Source organism: Pongo pygmaeus, chromosome 6 (genome assembly GCF_028885625.2).
Source record: "Pongo pygmaeus isolate AG05252 chromosome 6, NHGRI_mPonPyg2-v2.0_pri, whole genome shotgun sequence".
NCBI lineage: Eukaryota > Metazoa > Chordata > Mammalia > Primates > Hominidae > Pongo > Pongo pygmaeus.
Genome location: NC_072379.2, coordinates 6,448,418 through 6,474,302, shown reverse-complemented (window position 1 = coordinate 6,474,302; position 25,885 = coordinate 6,448,418). Strand labels below are relative to the sequence as shown.

At 43.4% G+C, this 25,885-nt stretch overlaps 1 protein-coding gene across 1 annotated transcript in view; it reads left to right on the top strand.

Moving 5' to 3' along the window:
* Positions 1-3,297: 3,297 nt before the first annotated feature.
* CYTH3 (cytohesin 3) overlaps positions 3,298-25,885 on the top strand; it is a 106,355-nt gene continuing 83,767 nt past the window's right edge. The window contains exon 1 of the mRNA XM_054496156.2: positions 3,298-3,481. Coding sequence (XP_054352131.1) covers positions 3,448-3,481 — 34 coding nt within the window. The 5' untranslated portion in view covers positions 3,298-3,447. The remainder of the gene's footprint in view (positions 3,482-25,885) is intronic.

The following is a 25,885-nucleotide window of genomic DNA, read 5'->3' as shown; positions in this document are numbered from 1 at the left end:
CTTGTGTCACCATGCCCAGCTAATTATATTTTGTATTTTTTGTAGAGATAGGGTTTTGCCGTGTTGCCCAGGCTGATCTTGAACTCCTGAGCTCAAAGGATCCACCTGTTTTGTCCTCCCAAAGTGCTGGGATTACAGGTGTGATTTATTATTTTATTTTTTTTTGTAGAGACATGGTTTGCTATGTTGTCCAGGCTGGTCCTGAACTTCTGGGCTCAAGCCATCCTCCTGCCTTGGCCTCTGAAAGTGCTGGGATTACAGGCATGAGCCACCGCGCCCAGCCCTGAAGCAGTTTTAAGTCTGCAAAGCCAATTCACATGAAATAGCAAATACTATGAGAAAGTCTACAGAGTCAGATGTCAAAATTACAATTAAATAATTATTTGCTTAATGGCTGTATTCCTTCTAGGCCATCTGTTCCATAAGCCTGGGGACTGGGGCCGGGTGCGGTGGCTCACGCCTATAATCCCAGCACTTTGGGAGGCTGAGGCGGGTGGATCATGAGGTCAGGAGATCAAGACCGTCCTGGCTAACATGGTGAAACCCCGTCTCTACTAAAAATACAAAAAATTATCTGGGCATGGTGGCAGGTGCCTGTAGTCCTAGCTACTTGGGAGGCTGAGGCAGGAGAATGGCTAGAACCCGGGAGGCAGAGCTTGCAGTGAGCCAAGATAGCGCCACTACACTCCAGCCTGGGCGACAGAGCGAGACTCTTGTCAAAAAACAAAAACAAAAACAAAACCTGGGGACTGAATTTATCTTTTTCATCATTTTCCCAGCACCTAGGACAGTGTCTGGAATACAGGAGGTGCCTAAATATTTATCATCTGACCAAATGATTGCAATGATTTAATAATTGGGTTTAATACTTGTTATTCTGCAGCGATGCCTGCTGCATGAATTATTTTCCTCACAAATTCACTTACAAAACTTTCAACATCTGAGCAAACCACTCATAAACTATGCATAAAGTGAGTGCCTATCTTAGTGAGTAACTAAAATACTTAAAGTTCCTATATGTAGAGATAATACGTATGTAAGCAGATTAGATCATTGCTATCTTGGTGGGATTTGAGAGATGCTGGAAAGCACTTCTTTTTGAAAATTATGTAATTTTTCCATTAGATATTAATTCCTTCGAGTTGTGAAGATTTTGAAGTCTTCCAATTTCCCCATTAAAGCACAGAAATGACACCCAAAGCCTTTATCCCCCCAATGTTTTTGCAGAATTTGTTGAAATGCAAGCCCCGGCTAAACCATGGGGTTAAGGTAATATCCTCCTCATATAACTGGGCTGTGCTTTAGTCTGATGAAAATTAGATTAGATGGAGATCAGAAAAGCCACTTTCAGATTAAAACTCTGAGAAAAGCACCTGTGGATCACATTCTAAGACACCTAAAGAATTAAGAATTGACATGAAAAAGCATTTATAATTGATAGTATCTTTGAGTTCAAAGCTCTGCATATCTCATTATCAAGTTCAAAGTAATGCTGTCATTTTTTCTCAGTAACTACGCTCTTATCTCCAAGATAACAAAGCTGATGGGAACAAGATCAGGAAGCCGAGTCTGGGGGTTGGGAGTTGAACCCTACATCTCCTGACCCCCAGACCCCTTTTCTGGTGCTTCTTTGTCGCCCAAGCTGTCAAACACCTTTGCATGCAGCAGTGTCCCTTGGCTGGGTGCGGTGGCTCATTGCCTGTAATCCCAGCACTTTGGGAGGTCAAGGCGGGAGGATCGCTTGAGTCCAGAAGTTTGAGACAAGCATGGGCAAACGTGGCAAGATCTCATCTCTAAAAAAGAATACAAAAATTAGCTGATGCATGGTGGCATGTACCTATGGTCCCAGCTATTTGGGAGGCTGAAGTGTGAGGATCACTCGAGACACTGCACTCCATACTGGGCAATAGAGCGAGATCCTGTCTCAAAAAAAAAAGTGTCCTTCGTGGGTTTGGTCGCATGAGAATGCTTGGTGTTTAATTCTTGAGGTTATTAGGAGATTGAACTTTGAAATCATACCGCAACCTTGAACCAAAAGGTGAAAGTTGTCCACTTTGATAGATGACAATGGAAGGATCCTTTGGTTCAATGGACAGCTTGTAAATATAAAACAGTTGCTGGAAAATTATATTAGAGATGAGCTATCTCCTCCATTACAACGTTTGCTTTTCTTTAATGCAATTGAGTTCCAGCAGAAAGGCTTGGGAGGGGCCACAAGCAATGCTTCAGGAGTTAATGGAAGAGAGACACGGGGAGTGAGAGAGGAGATCCATCAATGTGGAGCACGGGCCAGGGGAGGCCTTCTGCCCAGGAGGCCTGTGCTGAGGACCCTGGCTGTGCCCAAGGGAAACTGAATTCAGAGCTCCTTCTGCATCATAAATCCAGGACAGCTGGCAGCTCTCCAAGGGAGACTGGCGCTAAACTCCAAGGGCATCAGCCGCCAGATTGGCCAACCCCTACTATGCCCTTTGAGAGCTGAGCCCCAGGTGTGTTGAATCGGGATTCCGTTCCAACCTCATGACCACATTCATTTACAAGCCCTGCATTTTGTTAATTTAAAAATGCACTCACCAGGAGAGAAGGAGGAGAGGCTCCATTAAATATAAGACAGCTGAAAGGCTGGAATTATTCTGACATGTATGTCTTAGGAAGAAGGCCTGACCTTGTTCTTCTTTTTTTGAGACAGGGTCTCACTCTGTCACCCAGACTGGAGTGCAGTGGTGCAATAATAACTCACTGCAGCCTCTACCTACTGGGCTCAAGTGACGTGACCTCCCACCTCAGCCTCCCCAGTAGCTGGAACTACAGGCACATGCCACCATGCCTGGGTAATTTAAAAAATTTTTTGTAGAGACGGGGTCTCGCTATGTTACCGGGGCTGGTCTCCAACTTTTGTTCTCCAGCGATCCTCCCACCTCGGCCTCTCAAAGTATTGGAATACAGGTGTGAGCCACCGAGCCTGGCCAGGCCTGACTTCTGAATGCATTCGTTTCTTGATCTTTTACCCCGAGTGCACGTGCAAGTTGCACCCCTGGCCACTGGGTTTTGCAGAGTGTGGCGTTCCAGTGTCCGGGGCCCCACACCCGTCCGCAGGCTACTGAAATGCTGAGGGCGAGGAGGCTTCGCGCCACGCACACCAGATCGGTCTGCACTCCAGGGGCCAGGTCTATAGCCTCCCCCAGCGCAGACGCCACCGGGCCCGGCGGGTTCCCGAGGGCGGGGCTGCGCGGCCTCACGCCCCGCCCACCGCGGGTAGGGGCGGGGCATGGGTCACGTGACGGCACGCCGACCAGCGAGGCCCCGCCCGGCGGGAGGAGGCCCGGCCGCGACCCGGGCCGCGCGCTGAGGAGCCGCCCGGTCGCCTGCGCGCTCCCTCCGGCGGCGTCCCCAGCCCGCGGCCCCTCTGCTGCCGGCCCCCGGCTCTCCGGCTGCGGGAGTGGCCTCAAGATGGATGAAGACGGCGGCGGCGAGGGTGGTGGCGGTGAGTGTCAGAGGTGTGGTGGGCTCGCCGGCGGCCTGGGGTCGGGGGCCGGGGGCCGGGGGTCGCGGGCGCGGCGCTGGGCCGGGGTTCGCCGGAGGAGACGGGGTCGGGGGCAGCGGCAGCGGCGTTCGCTGGAGGCCTGAGGCACGCCGGGCCAGGGCCGAGGCGGGGTCTCCGGGGGGGCCGAGGGAGGGGGCGGGCCGGGGTCGCAGTCCAGCGCTGGCGAGGGTCTCGGTACCAGGCCGGGGCTGCCGCGGGCCGGGGTCGCCCCAGAGTCTCGGGCGGGGTTTGGGTGTCGCTTCTCTGGGGCGGGGGACCTTGCGGGGCGACCTTCCCCGCATCTTGTCGCCAAGGGCGTCCACGCCCTCCGGAGCCCGGCGTTTCGGACGCCCCCTTTCAGCTCAGGTGGGCGGAAGCGGCTGAGCCTGTGGGAAACCGGGAGGGGAAAGTTTTGCACTGGAGGCTCCTCGAGGGTACAGGACGGGAGGGCAGGGGGAACGGTTGGAAAGCGTGACAGTCTACTTGGCTTTGGGTCAGAAACGGTCGCTGGATTTGCTCGAACGGGGAGGGGGCCAGCTGGAGTCCAGGTCAGGGTAGACGTTTTAGGAAACGGCAGACGCGACAGAGTGAGCAAAAAAACTCCGTGGAGCCGAGGGTGGGGGACACGAGCTGCACCCAGCACAGAGGCGAGACCGGAGAGCCAGGTGTGCCCGAAGCCAGGTGTGCTCCCGAGTGGGTCGGGTCGGTGCCCGGCGTGGCCCAGGTGGTCTGCGTCTGACGTTCGGTTTCGTCTTGCTGGAGGAATCGTGTTTGTTGGAAATTATTTCGTGGAATACAAATGACTGCTGGGTCATGCTGGGAATTAGATTTTAAAAACAGAAGAACGTGCCTCTCTATGGAGTGGGTGTTCGCTTTGGAAAGCAAAGGGTTAATGCCCGTGTTTTTACAGGAACAGCCGAAGTTGAGGTTCTCTAGACTTTTTTTTTTTTTTTTTTTTTTTTTTTTTTTTGCTGAAGATCTCCTTTGAGCTGACAGAGAAATCATCAGAATCATCAGAACCCCATGTAATAAGGGAGCAGTTTAGAGAAATCTTAATTACAGGCTGCCGGAGCAGCTGCCTGTAAGAATCAGCAGTATTGAATGCTTCAGGATGAAGTGGTTCATCCTCAAGGTGCCTTCCAGAATTCAAGTGCTGCACAGAGGGAGATGTTTTTTTGCCGAAAGACGCGATGCAGCCAGGATGGTGGGAAGTTGGCACCCGTCATGGCATTTGGCGAGTTCAGTTCTTATAGTTGAAGCTAGGGGTAGCACTGTGGCACCGAGTGGGTGTGTTGATGAAAAGGGAGCGCTGTGGAACGAAGGCGCCCAGTTGCGAACCCTCCTACAGTCAGGCTGTGCGTCTGGAGCCATGAGATCCTAAGCAATGGATTCCCGGTGGATGTCGTGTTTCCTGCCTGTCACAATTTGGGCATAGCAGTTTTCCCTTGTTAGAAAAGAAAGACAACTGTAATATGCAGACGTTGGGCATTAGCGTCAAGGCAGCTAGCTGGCTTGGCAGTTTTGTTTGTAAGATGCTTTGGGCTCTGTGAGTAAAGAAATGTAGACTTGAAGATAAAAGCAGGAATAAAGAGGAAAAAAGGAGGCTTTAATGTGTTCCAGCAATTTGCAGATCTTGAGTACTATAACAAAGGATGATATTAAGTATCAAAAGTCTTAAAACTGTCCTTGGGTTGTTAGTATCTCTTCTGGGAATATATCACAGGGAAGCAACCTTGAAATAAACCCCTCACGTATAAAGATGTGTATTATGCTGTTTAAAATAGCAAAAAATTGGAAACAGCAACGCCAACAGTAGAGGCATGGTGAGGTAAATTATCGGAAGTTTATTGAAGTATTTTACAACCATTAAAATAAGCAGTTTTATACACATCGTGGTTTAAATAACATAAACATTGATGACATTATGGATTATTTTATTTTCTTTTTATATTTTCCAAGTTTCTGGAATAAGTGTATATTTCAGATTTGAAAAAAACCATCAAAGACGTGAATGTTTTAAGTGTATCATTTAATTCATCTCACTGGAACATTCAACAATGAAGATTTATTTATTGATTGCCCATCAAAATGCCAGCCAGCATGGTAGGTGCTGGAAAATAACTTTTAACCTTTATTGATTTAGTTTATAACTAGCTTTCTCCCTTGCTTTGTGACAGACACTTAAAAATATTTTTGGCAATATTAGGATATTTTATTTTTGAAACAGGTGAAAAGCAAAGTTTTGAAATATGAGTGATATTGTAATTATTGTATAAACTTTATGTGCTTATATTTAACTCTTGGCTGTTGTAAGTTTTGAAGTTAACATACCTCTTTACAGTTAATACCATTTAGATTTTTAAATGCTTTAAAATTCATGTTTAAAAAAATAAAGTTGAGCTCTTTTAAAGAAAACCATTTCAGTTGCCAGCAGATTATAAAGCATAACATTTTTTGGTATATTTTTAGAGTGTAGTACATAATGTTGAACTGTATCTGGGGGAGTCAGTTAAAGCTTGTTTAAAAGATAGGGTAAATATTCAAACAGTAGTTATGGTAGAGGCCAAAGATAATTGAAAAGGTCTTTTTTTTTGTTAATGGTCAGGTTAAAAGACTTGAAAAATTGATTCCTACTTGCTATTTTTATAAGTTAATTTAGCTTTTTGTCCACTGTATTGTTCTTTCAATGCAAGATAAGGAGAGAGAGGATGGTGGCATGAATGGCTGGAAGGCAGTTACAAGAGGAGCGAGTGGGGGGTACAAGATTACAAGAACACATTGTTCCTTACAGTGTGTGCAGAGTGTAGTTAAGGCGTTTTTAATTCCTATGGGACTTTGTTGCCTTTCAGTTTTTCAAGAACAGTTCTTGAGCTAAGTCTCTACTTGGAGGGTGGCTGGCTAGTTTGGCTCATTGGGATTGTCTTCGTGTCCTGTTTGGACATCTGTCTGATTGATGGTCCTGAATGGACCATCCCTGGCAGATGAGGTGAATTAACTATAAATGGCATTCTTCTCTCTGCCCCCTTCACTCGCTGATCAATGTAGGTGTCTGTGCTTCAGGTGAAGAGATGCTGAGCCTTGTTCATAATAAAATACATGCAAATGAAGACTAGATTGAGCTCCCACCTTTCACCTTCAGAGAGGTGATAACCCCCAAGCGTGCAAAGTCTGTTTCAGGTTTGAAATATTTGAACGGCAAGGTCTATGGGTAAGAGTGTAAAGTAGCCACAGGCAGGGCCAGCCCATGTCCTGTTGGCTCAGATCCGTTTCTTTGCCCTTTCCCTGCAGGGACTCAGCCCTGCAGGCAACATTTCCCAGGCCCTTGCTCAGCTGGCTTCCGGCTGGGATTGGCCACTGGGAGCCACTGGCAGGAGGAATGGCAGGAGGAAGGACAAAAACAGGTTATTTCCCTTAGGCCTGCCTCAGGGAGTGTCTCTGGCAGGTACCTTGTCTCCTTTTGGCTCCAGCTCCTGCCCCTTGGTCCTAGCCTTTGAGTCTTGGAAATACCTCCTCCCTTTTACCCTCTATTTGAGAAGTGGTAACAGCAGCTTGCTCTTGCTAATCTTTGGATTATCATTTCCTGTTTGGCTTTTCAGTTTTTCCGTCACGCCTGTCACTAATTCCTTATATTAAATTCCCTCTATATCAGATTCTTAAAGGGATGGTTTCTCTGGATGTGTCTGTTTCTCTGGGTGGACCCTGATAGATACAGGTGCTTTAGGCAGTAGCTTTAAAAATTACAGGTGTGTAAATCCTTTGACCTAGCAATCCAGTTCTAGGAATTTAACCTGCAGATATATTTGTAGACGTGTGAGATAACATAGGTACAAGATTATTTATTGCCTTGAGTGTCCATCAGCAAGCAAGAGACTTATCAGATAAATCCATACCCAGATGGTTAATGAGGTTGTAAAGTTGTAGAAAGGAATGAGGAAGCTCTTTTCTTAGTTGACATGGAGAGATCTCCAAAATATCTTAAGTTACAAGAGCAGGCCGGGCGTGGCGGCTCATGCCTATAATCCTAGCACTTTGGGAGGCCGAGGCGGGTGGATCATTTGAGGTCAGGAATTCGAGACCAGCCTGGGCAGCATGGTGAAACTCCGTTTCTACTAAAAAAATACAAAAATTAGCCGGGCGTGGTGGTGCGTGCCTGTAATCTCAGCTACTCGGGAGGCTGAGGCAGGAGAATCGCTTGAGCCTGGGAGGTGCAGGTTTGCGGTGAGTCAAGATTGCGCCACTGCATTCCAGTCTGGGCAACAGAGTGAGACCCTGTCTCAAAAAAACAAAACAAAATTACAAGAGCAAAGTGTAGGAAAATGTGCATTGCGTGCTCCCATTCTTGTGTTTTGAAAGAGGAAGTGATGGCTGATGCATGCAGATTCCCTGGAAAGTGAAAGGAGGAACCAATAACAATGGTTACCTGTTTGGGGAGGATGATGGGAACTGAGTGGATGGGGAATATAGGTGGGAAGGAAACTTTTCTCTATGCGCCTTTTTATTTTTTGAAATTCAAAAAAGTTTGAGTAATCTATCTTCACTTTTTCTAAAATTGGAAAGCAGTTTCATAGAAAAATAGTATGATGGTAAGAAAATACCCATTTTACACCTTTTTTGAGGGAATTTTTATAGATTAAAAAATACGGCTGGGCGCAATGGCTCATGCCTGTAATCCCAGCACTTTGGGAGGCCAAGGCGGGTAGATCATGAGGTCAGGAGTTCTAGAGCAGCCTGGCCAATATGGTGAAACCCCGTCTCTACTAAAAATACAAAAATTAGCCGGGCATAGTGATGCGCACCTGTAGTCCCAGCTGCTTGGGAGGCTGAGGCAGGAGAATTGCTTGTACCCGGGAGGCAGAGGTTGCAGTGAGCCGAGATAGCGCCACTGCCTGGTGACAGAGTGAGACTCAGTCTCAAAACAAACAAACAAAATATTCTGGGAAGACAGCAACAAAAAGATAATGTGATATCCAATGTAAGGTTATGAAATGTTACCTATTTTTCAGTTTAGTAACTTAACTACTGTATTTTGGAGAATTTAAAAAGTGGATGCTTTTAGATTATGCTTGGAGTATATTCTTTTGTAGTCATTTACGCAAATGTTGATGGTGTCTGTACCAAATACCAGGTTCTATGCATGGCACAAGAGCTATTAGTGCCTGTGTTATGCCATTTTTGCATTGCTATAAAGAAAATACCTGAGCCTGGGTTATATATAAAGAAAAGAGGTTTCAGGGACTCATGGTTGTGCAGGCTGTAGCTGTACAGGCATGGTGCCAGCATCTGCTGGGCTCCTGGGGAGGCCTCAGGGAGCTTTTTACTCATGGTGGAAGGCGAAGCAGGATCAGGCACATCACATGGCTAGAGCAGGAGCAAGAGGGAAGAGATGCCACACCCTTAAATGACCAGATCTCAGGAGTCCTCACTCACTGTTGCAAGGGCAGTACTGAGCCATGAGGGATCTGCCTCCATGATCTTGTTGCCTCCGCTCCAAGTCCTACCTCCAGCATTGGGGATTACAGTTCAACATGAGATTTGGGCAGGGCATATATCCAAACTGTATCAGTGCCTAACACTGGTGAATATGGCAGATAAATTTCCCACGTTCATGGAGCTCATGTTTAGATGGAGAGACAGACAAAAGAGGTAAACAGCTATATATAAAATAATCATATATTATGCTAGATGTGTTAAAGGAAATCAACAAGAGGTTGAGGAAGAGAAAGTGTGGGATGGGAGAGGTGTAGGGAGAGCTCCGTGGCCAGGGAAGGCCTCTGAGGAAATGCCCTTCGAGGTGCAACCTATAGGGATAGTGGACCAGACAGAAGGAAAGGCATGGAGCTGGCAAGAGCTGAATATTCTAGAGAATTAAAAGCAGCTTTGTGTGGCTTGAACAGACAGTGAAGCGGGAGAGAAAGACTGGGGCCATGTCAGGCTTTCAGTAGCTAAGGAATGCAGATTTTATTCTAAGTACATGAAGCCGCTGAAAGATTTTTAAACGGGGAAATCTCATTTGATTTACATTTCAATAATTTTAGCTAATATTTACTTGATGCTGTATGTCCTGCGTACTTTCTGCGTCTTAATTTATTAACTCTTCATCATATTGCTATTTTCAGATTGGAAAATGGAGGCATAGGGAAGCTAAGTAATTTGTCTGAAATTTCACAGCTAGCAAGTGGTGGAGCTGTGATTGGAACCCGGGCCTTCTGTTTCAGAATCTGTATTCTCACCCACTGCCCCTGCTTTTTAAAGAAGCATATTCTTGACTGCTGAGTGGTGAGTGGGTTGGAGGAGAAGGGAGTTGTTGCAGTGGTTCAGGTGAGAGTTACGGGGCTTGGTGGGTTAGGGTGGTAGTGGGAAATATGGAGGGAAGGATATATATAAAACACATCTGTATAAAACATACAGAAAGGTACAAAGAATAATGAAACCAGCACTCTTGTTCCCACTACTCAGAATTGACATAATAGCTGTCAATGTTCTGTTGCATTTTTTAGGTCTATTTTTTAAAAAATAAAGCATTACTGGTAAGTCTCTCCATCTCAGTATATTGTGGTGTTCTTCTTCCAGTTGCTCAGGCCAAAATTTTGGTGCCATCTTTTACTTCTTTTGCCTTAAGCCTTCTCACGGTTCTCCCATTGTCATCCTTGTTCACACTGTAGCCAGGGCGATTCCCTTTGACACGTAGGTCATGTCACTCCTCTCTTAAAGTTTGCTCTTTCCTCAGTTTATTGAGAATCCTCAGACCACCTTGCCATGGCCATGGCCCACACGCTGTAGTTTAGGGGGTTGCAAGTTCTTCTTTTTTTTTTTTTTTGAAATGGAGTCTTGCTGTGTCACCCGGCTGGAGTGCAGTGGAGCGATCTCGGCTCACTGCAACATCCGCTTCCTGGGCTCAAGTGATTCTCCTGCCTCAGCCTCCTGAGTAGCTAGGACTACAGGCACGTGCCACCATGCCCGGCTAATTTTTTGTAATTTTTTTTTTTTTTTTTTTTTTTAGTAGATACGGGTTTCACCATATTGGCCAGGCTGGTCTTGAACTCCTGACCTCGTGATCTGCCTGCCTTGGCCTCCCAAAGTGCTGGGATTACAGGCGTGAGCCACCACGCCCAGCCAAGCTTTTTTTAAATAAAAGGGCCAGATAGTAAACTTTGTAGGCTTTGTGGGCCACATATGGTCTTTGTCACAAGTCTTTTTTTTTTCTTTCATAACCTTTTCAATATGTAACAAACATTCTGACCTTGGGGACTGCCCTTGACTACTACTCTAGTCCCCTGCAATCTCTTTGACATTTTTCGTTGCTCCTCTCCCGTTTCCTCCCTGACTCTGGTCTGTCTCATTGGTCTCCTTGCCAAGCACACTCCTGCCTCAGTGCCTTTGCACTTGCTGCCCCTGTAGTGGTTTCCTCTTAGATACCTGCATGTGGTGTATCCTTGCTTCATTCAAGTTTCTGCTCAAATGTGTCCTTATCACAGAAGTCTTCCTTGACCAACCTGTCTAAAATCACATTCATTGTTACTGTCAGCTCTGTTTTTCTCCCTTAGCATGTGTCACCCCTTACCTATTATATATTTGTTTCTTTTCTCTTACAATGTGAGTTCTGTGAAAGTAAGAATATTTTCTGCTTTTATCCAGTTATATCTCCAAGATCTAGAACAGTGCTTGGTACATAGTAGCCTTTCAGTAAATATTTGTTAATAAATACTGAATAAAGTTGAAGTCACTTTTGTCTAGCAATCCCTGGTCCTTTTGCTCTTTGCTTTCAATGTTTCCTAGAGGCAGCCATTATGAATTTGATATGGGGCCCTCTGGTGTATGGTGTTTTTGTTTGTTTTTTGAGATGGAGTCTCACTCTGTCACCCAGGCTGGAGTGCATTGGTGTGATCTCAGCTCACTGCAACCTCCATCTCCTGGGTTCAAGCGATTCTTCTGCCTCAGCCTTCCGAGTAGCTGGGATTACAGGCAGGCGCCACCACACCCAGCTAATTTTTGTAATTTTAGTAGAGACAGTGTCTCACCTTGTTGGCTAGGCTGGTCTTGAACTCCTGACCACAAATGATCCACCCGCTTTGGCCTCCCAAAGTGCTTGGATTACAGACATGAGCCACCATGCCCGGCCTGGTATATATTTCATACTTCAACAGATGTGCATGTGCCTCTGTAAGCAATGTACAGGTCTCTTTTTTGTTTTTTTTGCTTTTGAGACGGAGTTTTGCCCTTGTTGCCCAGGCTAGAGTGCAATGGCGCCATCTTGGCTCAACTGCAACCTCCGCTTCCCGGATTCAAGCGATTCTCCTGCCTCAGCTTCCTGAGTAGCTGGGATTAGAGGTGCCCGCCATCATGCCTAGCTAATTTTTTGCATTTTTAGTAGCGATAGAGTTTCACCATATTGGCCAGGCTGGTCTTGAACTTCTGACCTCAGATGATCTGCAGGCCTCGGCCTCCCAAAGTGCTGGGATTACAGGTGTGAGCAACCGCACCTGGCCCTAATTGGTTTTAAAAAGATTATAAAGCCAAGATCACACTGTATGTAATCTTCTGCAGCTTGCATTAGAGATTATCCTTGTGATTATATATAGACCTTGTTTATTTTAACTGTGATCACATTTTGTCTGTCTTGTCCTGTGTTGAACTTTTTTTTTTTTTTTTCTGAAGACAGTGTCCTCACTCTGTTTCCCAGGCTGGAGTGCAGTAGTGTGATCTTGGCTCATTGCAACCTCTACCTCCCAGGTTCAAGCGATTCTTCTGCCTTAGCCACTTGAGTGGCTGGGATTACAGGCTTGCAACACCATGCCCTGATAAATTTTTTGTATTTTTGGTAGAGACAGGTTTTTGCTACGTTGGCCAGGCTGGTCTCGAACTCCTGACCTCAAGTGATCTGCCTGCCTCGGCCTTCCAAAGTTCTGGGATTACAGGTGTGAGCCACCGGGCCTAGCCCTGTGTTCAACTTTTTAATGTCAATGTTACCCTGGTGTTGTTACAAACGGTACTGAGGTGAGCTCCTTAGTCTTCTCTCCCCTCACAAATGTGAGTTTATCTAGAGTATATTTCTAGAATTGCAGTTGTGAGTTATAGGCATGCTTCAGTTTTAATAGATAACAGATTGCTTTCTCATTAGGGGCTTGTGAGTAGTGTGATTTCCCAGCATTCTAATCAGCACACAGTGTTTGCATTACTTTTAAATATTTGCCTATCTCATGGGTAAGAAATGATGTATTGCTTTAATTTGTGTTGCTTTATAGTGACAAAATATATATTTTAAAAACTGTTAAAATATATATTTTAGGTTCAGGGGTACATGTGAAGGTTTCTCATAAGTGAGCTCTTGTTACGGGATAGGATGTATTTTGGAGAATCGGATGGACATACTGTCAGCTTGGAGAAGGTTAGAGGTATAGGAACTGCAGGAATCAAATATGACTTTAGGTTTCTGGCTTGGTAGTGGTGTTGCTTAATGAACAGGGGAAAAAACTATTGTGAGGGTTCATTTTTTTTTGGTCAAAAATACCTTTACTTTGCCTCCACTTAAACACAATTTTTTTATTACAGAGTTGCGCTCTGTTGCCCGGGCTGGAGAGCAGTGACGCCGTCGTAGCTCACTGCAGCCTTGAACTCCTGGGCTCAAGCAGTCCTCCTGCCTCAGCCTCCTGAGTAGCTAGGACTACAGGCATGTGCCACTGTGCTAAGCTTGCCTCTGTTTTTGACGGATAGTTTCATCAGGATTATAGTTGGAGGCTTTCAAGTTAATTTATTGCAGTTTTTAATTTTTTGTAAAGATGGGAGGTCTCACTATGTTGCTCAGGCTGGTGTTGAACTACTGGCTTCAAGTGATCCAAAGTGTTGGGATTACAGGCATCAGCCACTGAGCCTGGCCTTCCTACAGTGTTTTGAAGGGGTAATTTTACTGCTTTCTGGCTTCCATTGATTCTGTGGAGAAGTCAGCTGCATCAGTCTTATTGTCACTCTTTTCCAGTTAGTGTGTTTTTTCTTCCCTTTAGGCTGCTTTTAAGATATTCTCTTTGGGTTTGGTTTTCAGCTGTTATGTGGTGTGTCCAGATGTGGTTTTCCCCAAGTGTATCCTGCTTGGGATTAGTTGTTCTTTTTCTTCTTTTTGGCAGTGCTGTGACAAAGCTTGATCTTAAATTAGATTTACAGAATTCTTGTTCATTATTTCTTCATTGATTGCTTCTGCTGCATTTCCTGTCTCATCTCCTTCCAGGACTGTAATTACCTGTGCATTAAACATGTCCTCTGTGTCGTGTCCTGTATGTCTTAGATTCTTTTCTGTGTTCTTTATCCCTTTGCCTCTCCATCGTTCAGTCTATATCTTCTTCTGACTTATATTCCATTGTACTAATCCTTTCTTCAGCTGTAATTGCTGTTAAACTCGTTTATTGAGTTCTTAATTTCCATTATTGTCTTTTCCAGTTTTCTTGATTTTTTTTTAAAGATTCCAGTTTTCTGCTGGCATTTTTTATCTTGTCAACTGCTTTATTATATGAATCAGAGTTATTTTAAAGTCTGTGTCTGATAACTCCGATATTTGGATGCCTTGTAAGTGTGTTCTGTTGTCTGTTTTATCCTTGGTTTTCAGTCATGAGGCATATCTTGATTCTAGATATGCCTGTTGAGCTTTAATTAAATTCTGGACAATGTATGTGAAAAATTATAGAGATGATTCAAGACCCTGCCTGTTGTCTTCATTTGAGGATTTGGCAGGCAGTTAAAGTAACGGAATATCACTTTGCCCCTTTTTTTTTTTTTTTGAGACAGGGTCTCACTCTTGTCGCCTAGGCTGAAGCACAGTCAGGCTCAAATGATCCTATGATCCTCCTACCTCAGCCTCCCAAGTAGCTGGGACTACAGGCACACGCCACCATGCCCACCTAATTATTTTTTATTTTTGTAGAGCCAGGGTCTCACTATGTTTCCCAGACTGGTCTTGAACTCCTGGCCTCAAATGATCTGCCTGCCTCAGCCTCCAAAGGTGCTGGGATTACAGGCCTGAGCCACCTCACCTGGCCGGAATATCACTTTAAAATTATGAGGCTTGGTCTATTCTGGTTTACCCTTCTTCTAGGTTATAGCCTTTAGTGGTTCCCACTGAAAGCTTGGGATGCTTCCCAGGGCCTCTTCTACTTGGCAGCCCCTGAACTCTAATTTTTGTCCCCTCAGTCCCCTAAGGCTGGTGGCTATTCTGCTGACCTTCTTGGATTCTCAGTCACTTGTTTCTGTTTGGTATTTTGGCTTCCCAGCTTCTGCTGTGAATTGGCAAATCCCTCAAGGAGAAAAGTGGCCCCGGTGATTGGGCTCACTTCTCTGCACTCCCCTTTTCTCTCTGGAATCCTGGCCTCCAGAGTCCTCACTGCATGGGTAGCTCTCTGATGCCTTCAAACAGTTGTTTCTAATAATTTGTTCAGCTTTTTAAGTTGTTCTTGGAAGAAAGGTTGGTCTGCAATGAGCTAGTCAGCTTTTACTGGAAGCGGACTCTCAGGAATTCAATTTTGCTATTTAAAATGGACTTGTCAGTGAGATATCCTAGTGGAGATGGTAGGTAGGCAGTTGGCTGTGTCAGTCTGCTGCTCAGAAGACTAATTTGGGTAGGAGATAAACATTGGGGAGATTTTAATTCATGCGGGTGGAAGAGAGTTGAGAGAGGAGAAAAATCCTAGGACTGAGGACAGTGCAGCAAAGGTGACTGAGAGGGTAACCAGTGAGGCCTAGGAAGCCTTGAAGATTGTGTGGCATTGCAGAAGAGAGGAGTGATCAGCTGTGTTGAATGCACTTAGAGACGGCCTAAAATGGGGATGGGGACATGTCTGCTGGACTTGGTGATGTTAAAGAAAAACAGTTTGGGGAGAGGCAGGGAGCTAGCTAGACTGGAGTGGGTGAAGGAGCTAGTGGGGGAAGGTGTGTCTTTGCTGAAGGAAAGGCACGTGCCATGGGCCTTAATTGGAAATGTGGCATGTTATGAGAATAGAGGGGAAGCCCGAGTGGCTGGAGCTCAGTGAGGGAAGGGTATGTTTGTTTTGCAGTGAAATACTTCTCAAGGAAGTTTTCACAGGAGACCAATAATCATTTGTATCAGGCATGTTAGAATAATAATGCTGTTTGCATTCTCACACACTTAGTATAAGTAACTTTGGGAGAGGTAGATTAGTTTTAAGAAATTATTGGCAGATCCTTTAGAAAGCGGGTTTGTCAGCCTGTAATATGGGACTATTGAAACTTTTGAAATGAAATGAAATTTAAAAAATAGGTTTTGTCAAAGTACCCTAAAAGCTGCTTAAGATATATTAAATATTGGCTGGGCACGGCGGCTCACGCCTGTAATCCCAACACTTTGGGAGGCCGAGGAGGGTGGATCACCTGAGGCTGGGAGTTCGACACCAGCCTGACCACATGGAGAAACCCTGTTTCTACTAAAAATACAAAATTAGCCGGGTGTGGTGGTACATGCCTGCGATCCCAGCTACTCAGGAAGCTGAGGCAGGAGAATCGCTTGAACCTGGGAGGTGGAGGTTGTGGTGAGCCGAGATCGCGCCATTGCTCTGCAGCCTGGGCAACAAGAGCAAAAATTCGTCTCAAAAAAAAAAAAAAAAAAAAAAAAATATATATATATATATATATAAAATATAATATATATGTATGTAAAATATTTTGAGTTTGTGGGGAAAATAGTAAATCATTTAAATGAGAGTAGAAAATACATGACTCTCCATCCTGATTTTTGAAGTTAACCAAACATAAACTTTTTATAGTTAATGTCAGGTACCCAATTAACATAGAATAGACATGAGATTCTGTAATGCTTTATAATTTGGCTGGAGCCAATACAGCAAGCATTTATTTTGGATAAATATCTTTTCAGTATTATGTAAATATTAGAAGAGACTCACCTGAGTCAATTTCAGTTGGCCAAGAAGATTTTTTGATTTACTTTCCTAGAGTAAATTTACTCTTTTAGCTGACTTGGTTTTTAGTAAGTCACCAGGAACACTGTTCAAATAGGAGAGAGTAAAAGTTCCTGCTTTAAACTCTCAACAGGGCTATTGTTAATTACTATAGTCTTCTTTTGAAAAACTTATGTCTGTAATTAATAAAATCAGCAATTTGCTGTAAAACAAAGCAATTGGATGATGATCAGAAAGTATTTCCCAATATCTAGGTAATTAGTGATTTTTTTCCCCCAAGTTTTCATCCAGATGTTTGGCAATGTGTAGACACAGCCTTACTGCAACTTTCTAATTCACTTTCATGGGAACATATAATATTCTCCGTTTATTTTGGACAGCAGAGTTTCCTTTTTCTCTGGACAGATACATATGAAACACATGCTCTTTGAGTGGAGTTTGTGGTCCTCTGAGAATTCTCTGGAGGAGGAAATGGGTTGACCTATTTGGTTGCTATGAAGTAAAAACAATCTTGTTTTCATTTTTTAGTGAACATCTGGGTTGCATTTATTATTTCACATTCTGGAGGTTCTGTAAAACCACAATTTGATAATATGAGTGTTCATTAAAGCAGTAATTATTGAGCTATTTTTATAGTTGATTCAAGAATTAGGGTGGCTGATAGACTTTAAACAATATTTTTTCGTTTCTATAAAATGTAACTTAAATAACAACTCTTGATTTGAAACCATAAAATGGGACGTAGATATTTGGGGGACAGAAGAAGGATTGAACAACCAGTTTATTTCTCTGTGCCCGTTGCCTTGTAGCTTGTGGTCATTGTTACAGCCATATTTGACTCTGTGTAGAAGACATTGTTGATGCCCTATTGCAAATCCACCCTTCTTTGCTTCCTTGCCCACAGAACCATGAATTGTTTACATATTTACCTATCGGAAGAAGACTTTATCACCACAAAGTGCTATATCTTAAATAGTCTTAGCAGGTGGGATAATCCCTCTTTCTTTATCCATGAGTGGAGGAGAGGTGAAAGTATCACCCAAGTCTGGCCAATGTGCAGGGCAGTTTGCAGGGAGATGTCTCCAAGAACTTTCTTCCTTCACAAATAAATACATGAGGAGTTGCGTTTCTTTTCTGGTTTTTTTTTTTTTTTTTTTTTTCTGAGACTGGGTCTTGCTCTGTCTCCTATGCCAGAGTGCAGTGGCATGATCATGGCTCTTTGCAGTCTCAACCTCCTTGGCTCAAGTGATCCCCCCACCTCAGCCTCTCAAGTAGCTAGGCCCTCACCACCACGCTCCGCTAATTTAAAAATATTTTTTGGAAAAAAAAAGCAAACCAAACAAACAAAAAATATTTTTTGTAGAGACAAGGTCTTGCTACGTTGCTCAGACTGGTCCTAAACTCCTGGCCTCAAGTGATCCTCCCAGGAGTGAGCCACCGTGCCCAGCCCTGTTGCATTTCTTTGCTAGACTTTGTTGGGCCTGGATGAGTAGCCAGCTTGCATTCACAATGGCTCTTAATTAAGCCTGTCCATTTCCAAGCCCACACCCTGAGGATGACCAGTGGGATTCTAGATGGTGCTGTTGCTGAATTTCACCCACCCAGGAACCTCCCTACCTCCACACTTCCTGTCATGTGGGACAGTAAATACCCCTCTTGTTTAAGTGATTGAGTAGCAGTGTACTGTAACTTGGAGCTCAAGGCATCTGGTGTGATACTGGCTGTAGCAGCAGGTAGGTTTCATTCTGTCATTCATTCAGTAAGCATCTCCTCGCCATAGAGTGTGAAGAGAAAAACACCTTTTCTCTTCCATAAATATTCATTAAGCATATAAATATTACTTGAAGAACTTGGCTAGGTTATATTTTCTTTTTGAGATTAACATTTTCTCCCCTTTTAATAAAACAAAATACATTTTCGTATTCTTAGAAGTACATTGTTTCATTTGGCAAATCTTTATATGTATTTTAACATGTACATTTAGAAATATGCAGTAATCAAAGGTGGCATTGGCAATTTAATATTTTGTTAGAAGACAGGACTTCCTTTTAGTTCTTTACAGAGAGGAAATAAAATAAGAATGTCCTTTTCCAAGTTTCAGTAATTAGATTAAAATTTTTTTGAGTTGAGAAAGGATCAGACAAATGAATTCAGTTTTGTTTGTGTTAGAGTATGGGAAAATTGAAGAATTTTAGTGTCTTTTGAATGTTTGGCCTGTTCACATGATGAAGCTGTATTTCCCTGGCGTGGGAGGATGAGTGATTGTAGACTTTGATTCAGTATATGACCACACTTCTGAGAGCATGACACATTTCGAGAATAAATGATGCCTTTCATTGCCTTATGTAAAAAAAATCTTCACGTTGGATAAGTCTTCTAAAATGTTGCGTTTTCTCAGGAATCACAGGGTGTCTGTTACGGACTATGTTCCTGGAATTTAGTTTAAAGTAGTGGTTAAGCTGTATACTAGTCAGATGGTTACTAGGATGTTTCAGTTTTCACAAAAGAAAGTCAAATGCCTTCTTTCCTTCCTTTCTGTGGTCAGACTGGTCTTGAAGTCTGCTAGCTCTTGCTCGCCACACGTTGTCCCGCTAGCATTCACTCTTGATGACGGCTCGCAGAGGGAGCAGAGTCCAAATGGATGCAGTGTGTCCTGCCCTCCCTTGGCTCCCCCAGTAGTTGCTCTGCCTCACAAGTGCCCAGTAATTTGGCTGGACGTGCAGAACATGACTTTTAAATTTTTTTAATCTGGAAAGAACATAAGCTATTTCCCCTGGGTTCTGCTGCTATTAGTACTTGGACATTTGTTTTAGGATTTAAGTCTCTATTACCTTCCCACTGCTTCCACCCCTCCCCACTTTTCCCTTCTCAGTAGAGGAGTCTGGGGGCTTCTCTCTTTGCATGTCTTCCTGTCAAGTATTACCTAGTATGATCCTGGTGAAGAGTGGACTGTCTTGCATCTAAAGGTAATGAAGACCATCTATTTCAGAAGTCTTGTTAAGTTCTGCGCTAAAACTTTTATCTCCCATTTCTGTTTTACCTGTAAAGGGGAGCAAAGAATTTGTGTCTTCAGAGAGAAGTCCACTATCGTAGTCCTTCCAGCCCCTTTGAGGTTTGGTGCAGGCCTGCCTGGGAGTTCCACAAATGGGAGTGTGCTCTAGGGCCCCCTGCCTGAACCAGTGGTCAGTGACTCCCTTTGGAGAGAATATCCCGGCAGAAGTTCTCCTGTCTCAGGACTTGCTATAGGCGGTTTTATCTTCGTTTCAGCCATCAAGAAATGTAGTTGATTGGATCAGTGACTGGGAATTTCAGGAACAGATTTTACAGGAGTGCTGTTTCCTTAGAGTTGTAAAGTTATTGACAGGGCCATTTCAACTTTGGTTAAACAGATTAAAAGTCGTCCGGGCGCGGTGGCTCACGCCTGTAATCCCAGCACTTTGGGAGGCCGAGGTGGGCGGATCATGAGGTCAGGAGATCGAGACCATCCTGGCTAACACAGTGAAACCCCGTCTCTACTAAAAATACAAAAAATTAGCTGGGCGTGGTGGTGGGTGCCTGTAGTCCCAGCTACTAGGGAGGCTGAGGCAGGAGAATTGCATTAACCTGGAAGGCGGAGCTTGAAGTGAGCCGAGATTGCGCCACTGCACTCCAGCCTGGGTGACAGAGTGAGATTCCGTCTCATTAAAAAAAAAAAAAAAAAAAAAAGAGATTAAAGGTCAAACTTGGGTAGTCACACTAACCTGTGCGTCTCCTCCACATTCTAGAGAGGGGAGTCTGTAAGTCCTTAATTTCATAAGAGACTTGAAGTTGAAGCTGTTTTCTCCTGATGTCCCTAACATATCCCTCCCTCCCTGTCCTGATTAGGTGCTGGACCCCCAGGGCTACTGCAGTGCTGTGGTGGGAGCCTTTCTGGTCCTCAGCCCAGCTTCTTCACGGCCGGCTCTGTTGGGATGCATCATGCTGGAGATAACTATGTAGCCATTCCTTCCTAAATAGTCTTAGTCCTGTGGGATTGGAGAGGCCCTCTTTTCCCTTGGGGTCTCTAGGAATTAGGATTTCAGAACTTTTCCCTGTTTGCTATATCAGGTCAGCCATTGAGGATATTTCGGGTAATTCCCCTTGTTCAAGGAAGAATATTGTCATCTATAATGTTAATGGTTCTGAGAATTTGTATTCATACTTTCTGTATGCTTACATAAGTTTGTTTAAACATTTGAGCCTGTTTGGTGTTGACAAATATTTGGTGTTGACATATTTTTAAGTAAATATCTGCAGCTCTGTCATTTCTAGCTTTGTGATTTTGTGTAAGTTACTTAATCTCCCTAAGCTTCAGTTTTCTCATATGCAAAATGGATGTTAAAAAACCCAAGTGAAATTATTTATATGAAGAATTTATCAAAATCTCGACGATTGTAATAGTAGGCATTCAAAACTGTTAGTCATCAATGTGTTAAGCCTCTGGCCTGCCTGTCTTTACATACTGAGCAGAGTGAGTTGGAAGAATTGTTTTATTTGGGCTTTGGAATAACTGATGATTGGCAATATGATTATTATATCTCTTCTTCCCAACTTTGTATTTTGAAAATGTTCAAATCTACAGAAAAGTTGAAGGAATGGTACAATGAATCCTATATATCTTTCACCTAAATTCACCAGCTGCTAACATTTGGCCACATTTGCTTGTCTGTCTTTGTATTACAATTTATGTGTGTGTGTGACTGAACCCATTTGAAAGCAAGATACAAACATGGGTGGGTGCGATGGCTCACGCCTATAAATCCCAGCACTTTGGGAGGCCGAGGTGCGCAGATTGTTTGAGGTCAGGAGTTCGAGACCAGCCTGGCCAACATGGTGAAACCCTGTCTCTACTAAAAATACAAAAAATTAGCCGAGCATTGTGGTATGTGCCTGTAATCCCAGCTTCTTGGGAGGTTGAGACATGAGAATTGCTTGAGCCTGAGAGGCGGAGGTTGCAGTGAGCTGAGATCATGCCACTGCACTCCAGCCTAGACGACAGAACGAGACTCCGTCTCAAAAAGTTACAAACATCATAACGCTTTTCAAAGAAATACTTTAGCACTCGTCTTCTAAGGACATTCTCCTACATAACTACAGCCGTTATCATTCTTAAGATAACTAACAGTCATTCCATAATACTGTTCCAAAATAGTACACATTCTGCTTTCCCCAGTTGTTACCAAAATGTTTTTATAGCTTTCTTTTTTTTTTTAACCTATCTAGGCTTTAATTAAGATTTACACCTCCTATTTAGTTATTTTTCTTCAGTCTTATTTATTTTTGTTGTTGTTTGTTTGTTTTTGAGGTGGAGTCTTGCTCTGTGGCCAGGGCTGGAGTGCAGTGGTGCGATCTCTCGGCTCACTGCAACCTCCGTCTCCCGGGTTCAAGTGATTCTCCTGCCTCACCCTCCTGAGTAGTTGGGATTACAGGTGCCTGCCACTACACCTGGCCTCTTTTATTTATTTTTTATTTTTATTTATTTATTTTTATTTTTGAGATAGAGTCTCACTCTGTCACCCAGGCTGGAGTGCAGTGGCATAATCTCGGCTCACTGCAACCTCCGCCTCCCGGGTTCAAGTGATTCTCCTGCCTCACCCTCCAGAGTAGCTGGGATTACAGGTGCCCACTACCACGCCTGGCTAATTTTTGTATTTTTAGTAGAGATAGGGTTTCACCAAATTGGCCAGGCTGGTCTCGAACCCCTGACCTTGTGATCTGCCCGCCTTGGCCTCCCAAAGTGTTGGGATTACAGGTGTGCGCCACCATGCCCGGCTGTTTTTAATTTTAAAATGTGTTTTGGTGGCTGGGTGCGATGGATCAGGCCGGTAATTTCAGCACTTTGAGAGGCCGAGGCAGGCAGATCACTTGAGGCCAGGAGTTCAAGACCAGCCTGGGCAACATGGTGAAACCCCATCTCTACTAAAAATACAAAAAAATTAGCTGGGCATGGTGGTGCATACCTGAAATCTCAGGCTGAGGCACGAGAATTGCTTGAACCCAGGAGACAGAGGTTGCAGTGAGCCAGGATTCTGCCAGTGCACTCCAGCCTGGGTGAACACAGTATGACTCTGTCTCAAAAAAAAAAAAAAAAAAATTGTTTTGGTGACACCTTTTTGAAGAGTCCAGGCTCATTGTCTAATATCATTATTTGCATCCTATAGACTAGATTGCATGTGTAAGCAGAATTGATAAGTGCTTCAGTTTCTTTAATTTTTTTATTGTAAATATGTTAAAAATCATTTTGATTCAAGGTAAAAGTGACATTCATTTTTCTTGTTCTTTGGTAAGTGTGGATTAAGTTGGTAACCAGAAGGAGTTACTGAATGGTTCAGATGTCAATGGAATATGTGTGTGGGTGAATTTGTAACAAGCATACACAGTGGTTTCTTAGACTCACACCCATCTGGAGGTAGTTATCTGGCTTAACATAGTAAGGATTTTATTTTAATATTTGGCCATGGTTTTATAAAGAAATGAACTTAAGAATTGGAAAATTTAGTAAGACAAACTATATTTACATAATTTTCAAGAGATACTTTTGGTGTCAGATCCTTGGATGAAGACTAAACCTTAAATCTCTCAGGAATGTATCTTTTTCTTCTTCCCTCCCTCAACACTTTCCTATTGATTTAAAAAAAGAGCTTTAGCTGCAGCTGAGACTAATACAGGATCCAGCTGTAGCTTTTTTGTTGTTGTTCATGTATCCGGTGATGGGCACAGCAAACTCATTGTATGAAAAGTCAATAAAGGAAAGGGCAGGGTGGGAAAAAAAATGACACTCCTCTAAAAGTATTTAACAAATAGCAACAGGATCTAGGAGTCTCCCTTTCAGATGACTGATTTAAATTCCATTCTAAAGTATTAATTTTGTTCGTGACTAGTCTAGAAGGCATTTTAATTTTCCCTTTTAATTACGTACACACCACGTAACCAGAGAGTATATGTGAGGCTGACACATTATTTTCCTTGGAGGCAGAAAATAATAAAGCATGAGAACCCAGAGAACTAAATGCTCTTCTTGTAAAATAGGGCAAAGATTCTTTAAAATACTGTTCATGTTCATGCTGGTATAGAGATAGCAAGGATCTGTGAAAGAAAGCCAGGTTCTCTTAAATTTGTTCAGCAGTACTCAAATTTATGTATTTACCATACAGCAAATAAATTCAGAATCAGCAGTTCAATCAAATTACATTCCACATTTGCCTATCTGTTTCAGTGTAATTTCTATAAAAGATTTGCATCTTCTGCTCTGTCTTAACAGGACCAGGTCCATATCACCATCCTGTAGCTGAAGATGAATTATGTTTTAAAGTGGTTTTTATGATCAATGTAATGATCATAAGACTAGTGATTTTCACATACTTGTGTATCTCAAGCATTTTGTTTTTCTTTTTTCACGTTAAGGGGGTCAGATTTTTCATATTTCTTGTAATTGTAGCCAGACATCCTGTTTGGGGGCTATTAAATACCAGTGGCCTGTGAAGAACTCATGCAATTCTGTGGTAACCATCTGAGTTATTCTTTGTAGATTTGATTTTATGGACAGGCCTCTTTGAAGTCCTGTACTCTATTTTTAGAAGCTCTTTTTTACATTTCCGTGGTTCAGGGCATCAGTCATAAACATATTTATTATTCAGCACAAAAATGTTGTTCAGTGTCTTAAGGCTGTTTAAACTTTATGGAAATAATAAACCAGTGGCACTTCAGTAGATGTAATATATGAGCACTACTGAACAAATTTAAAGGCGGAGAATTTCGCGGTCCTTCACAGATTGCTGCTCTGTCTGCGCCGCCATGAACGGTATTTTGAAGAATCCTTTCCTGTTTTACACTAAGAGGGTTCCGTCTCCATGCTTCTCACACGTTTCTATTTTCTGCCTCCCACTGAAAGAAACGCTTTGTAGCCCTTCAAGAAACTTCCTACATGTCTCCCCTCCTTCTCTCCTGCCTCATTATTACTCCTTTAAAAAAAAAAAAACAAAAACAAAACTTAAGAATAGTCTGATAGCTTTCTTCTCAGATTTATTTTATTTTATTTTATTTATTTATGTTTTTTGAGACGGAGTTTCGCTCTTGTTGCCCAGGCTGAAGTGCAATGGCGTGATCTCGGCTCACTGCAACCTCTGCCACCTGGATTCATGCTATTCTCCTGCTTCAGCTTCTGAAGTAGCTGGGACTACAGGCACCCGCCACCACGTCCAGCTAATTTTTGTATTTTTAGTAGAGATGGGGTTTCACCATGTTGGCCAGGCTGGTCTTGAACTCCTGACCTCAGTTAATCCACCTACCTCGGCCTCCCAAAGTGCTGGGATTACAGGCACGAGCCACTGAGCCCGGCTCTTCTCAGATTTATATATGATTGGTTTGCTGCTCTGTGTTGTAGCAGAGACCCTGTGCTCTGAAGTAATTTCTGATCCAGTGAAGTATTACAGGAGCGAGGGACTGTGCACCTTCAGTGTATTTGGTAATAAAGCACCTATTCTCTTTTTAGAAATCAGTATAATCCACATACCATTATAGCCATCCTTTTAAATTACACAATTGAATGGCTTTTAGTATATTCATAAAGTTGTGCGACCATCACCACTATCTAATTTTAGAACATTTTTATCACTTCAAAAAGAACCTGGGCCCCATTAGCTGTCATTCCCTCCTCTCCAACCCCTGGCAGTCATTCATTGACTTTTTGTTTCCACGGACATGTCACGTAAATGGAATCATAGAATATGTGGTCTTCTGTGTTTGGCATTTTTCACTTAGCAGGTTCATCCATGTTGTGGCATGAGTCACTTTCCCAGGTTCATCCGTGTTGCAGCTCGAGTCAGTGTCAGTGTCTGTGCTTCTCCTGTGGGTGGAACTGAGACTTGGATTGGTTTTAGTGTTGGGAGTGGTCAGAGAGGTTTTGCTCACCTCTGTCACATGGTTGAATCTGTGGCTGTGTGCTATCTTGAAGGTTTTTAGGTTTGCTTGTGTTTTCTTCCTATTGAAAAGGTTGAAGTTTATTTTAACCCGTATTATTTGAAAGACCACATCAAATCCTTGCTGTTGAAATCCTTAAGTTGATAATCTTATGAACAGTTGCATCTGGAGTAGAATCATGTTGCCTGTAGAAAGTTTTTACTCTCTCTGAAGACCAATAGTGGGTTCAAGAAACAGAATTCCCCAAGGGATCCATACTGAAATCTGTTAACAGAAGCGTGAAGAGTCTACTTCTCGGGGATTCCAGTGTGATCCCAGTGGTGGACATAGGACAATAAATTTCCATCCCCTGTTCACCCCAAAATCTCAACAAATGACAGGGAAGAGACTGGGATGGGGGGCAAGTGGGGAGAAGTTGGTCAAAGCGTACAGTCTTGCATTTGTAAGATGAATAAATTCTGGAGACCTCATGTACAGCCCTGTGACTACAGTTAGAGATAACGTATTGTATGCT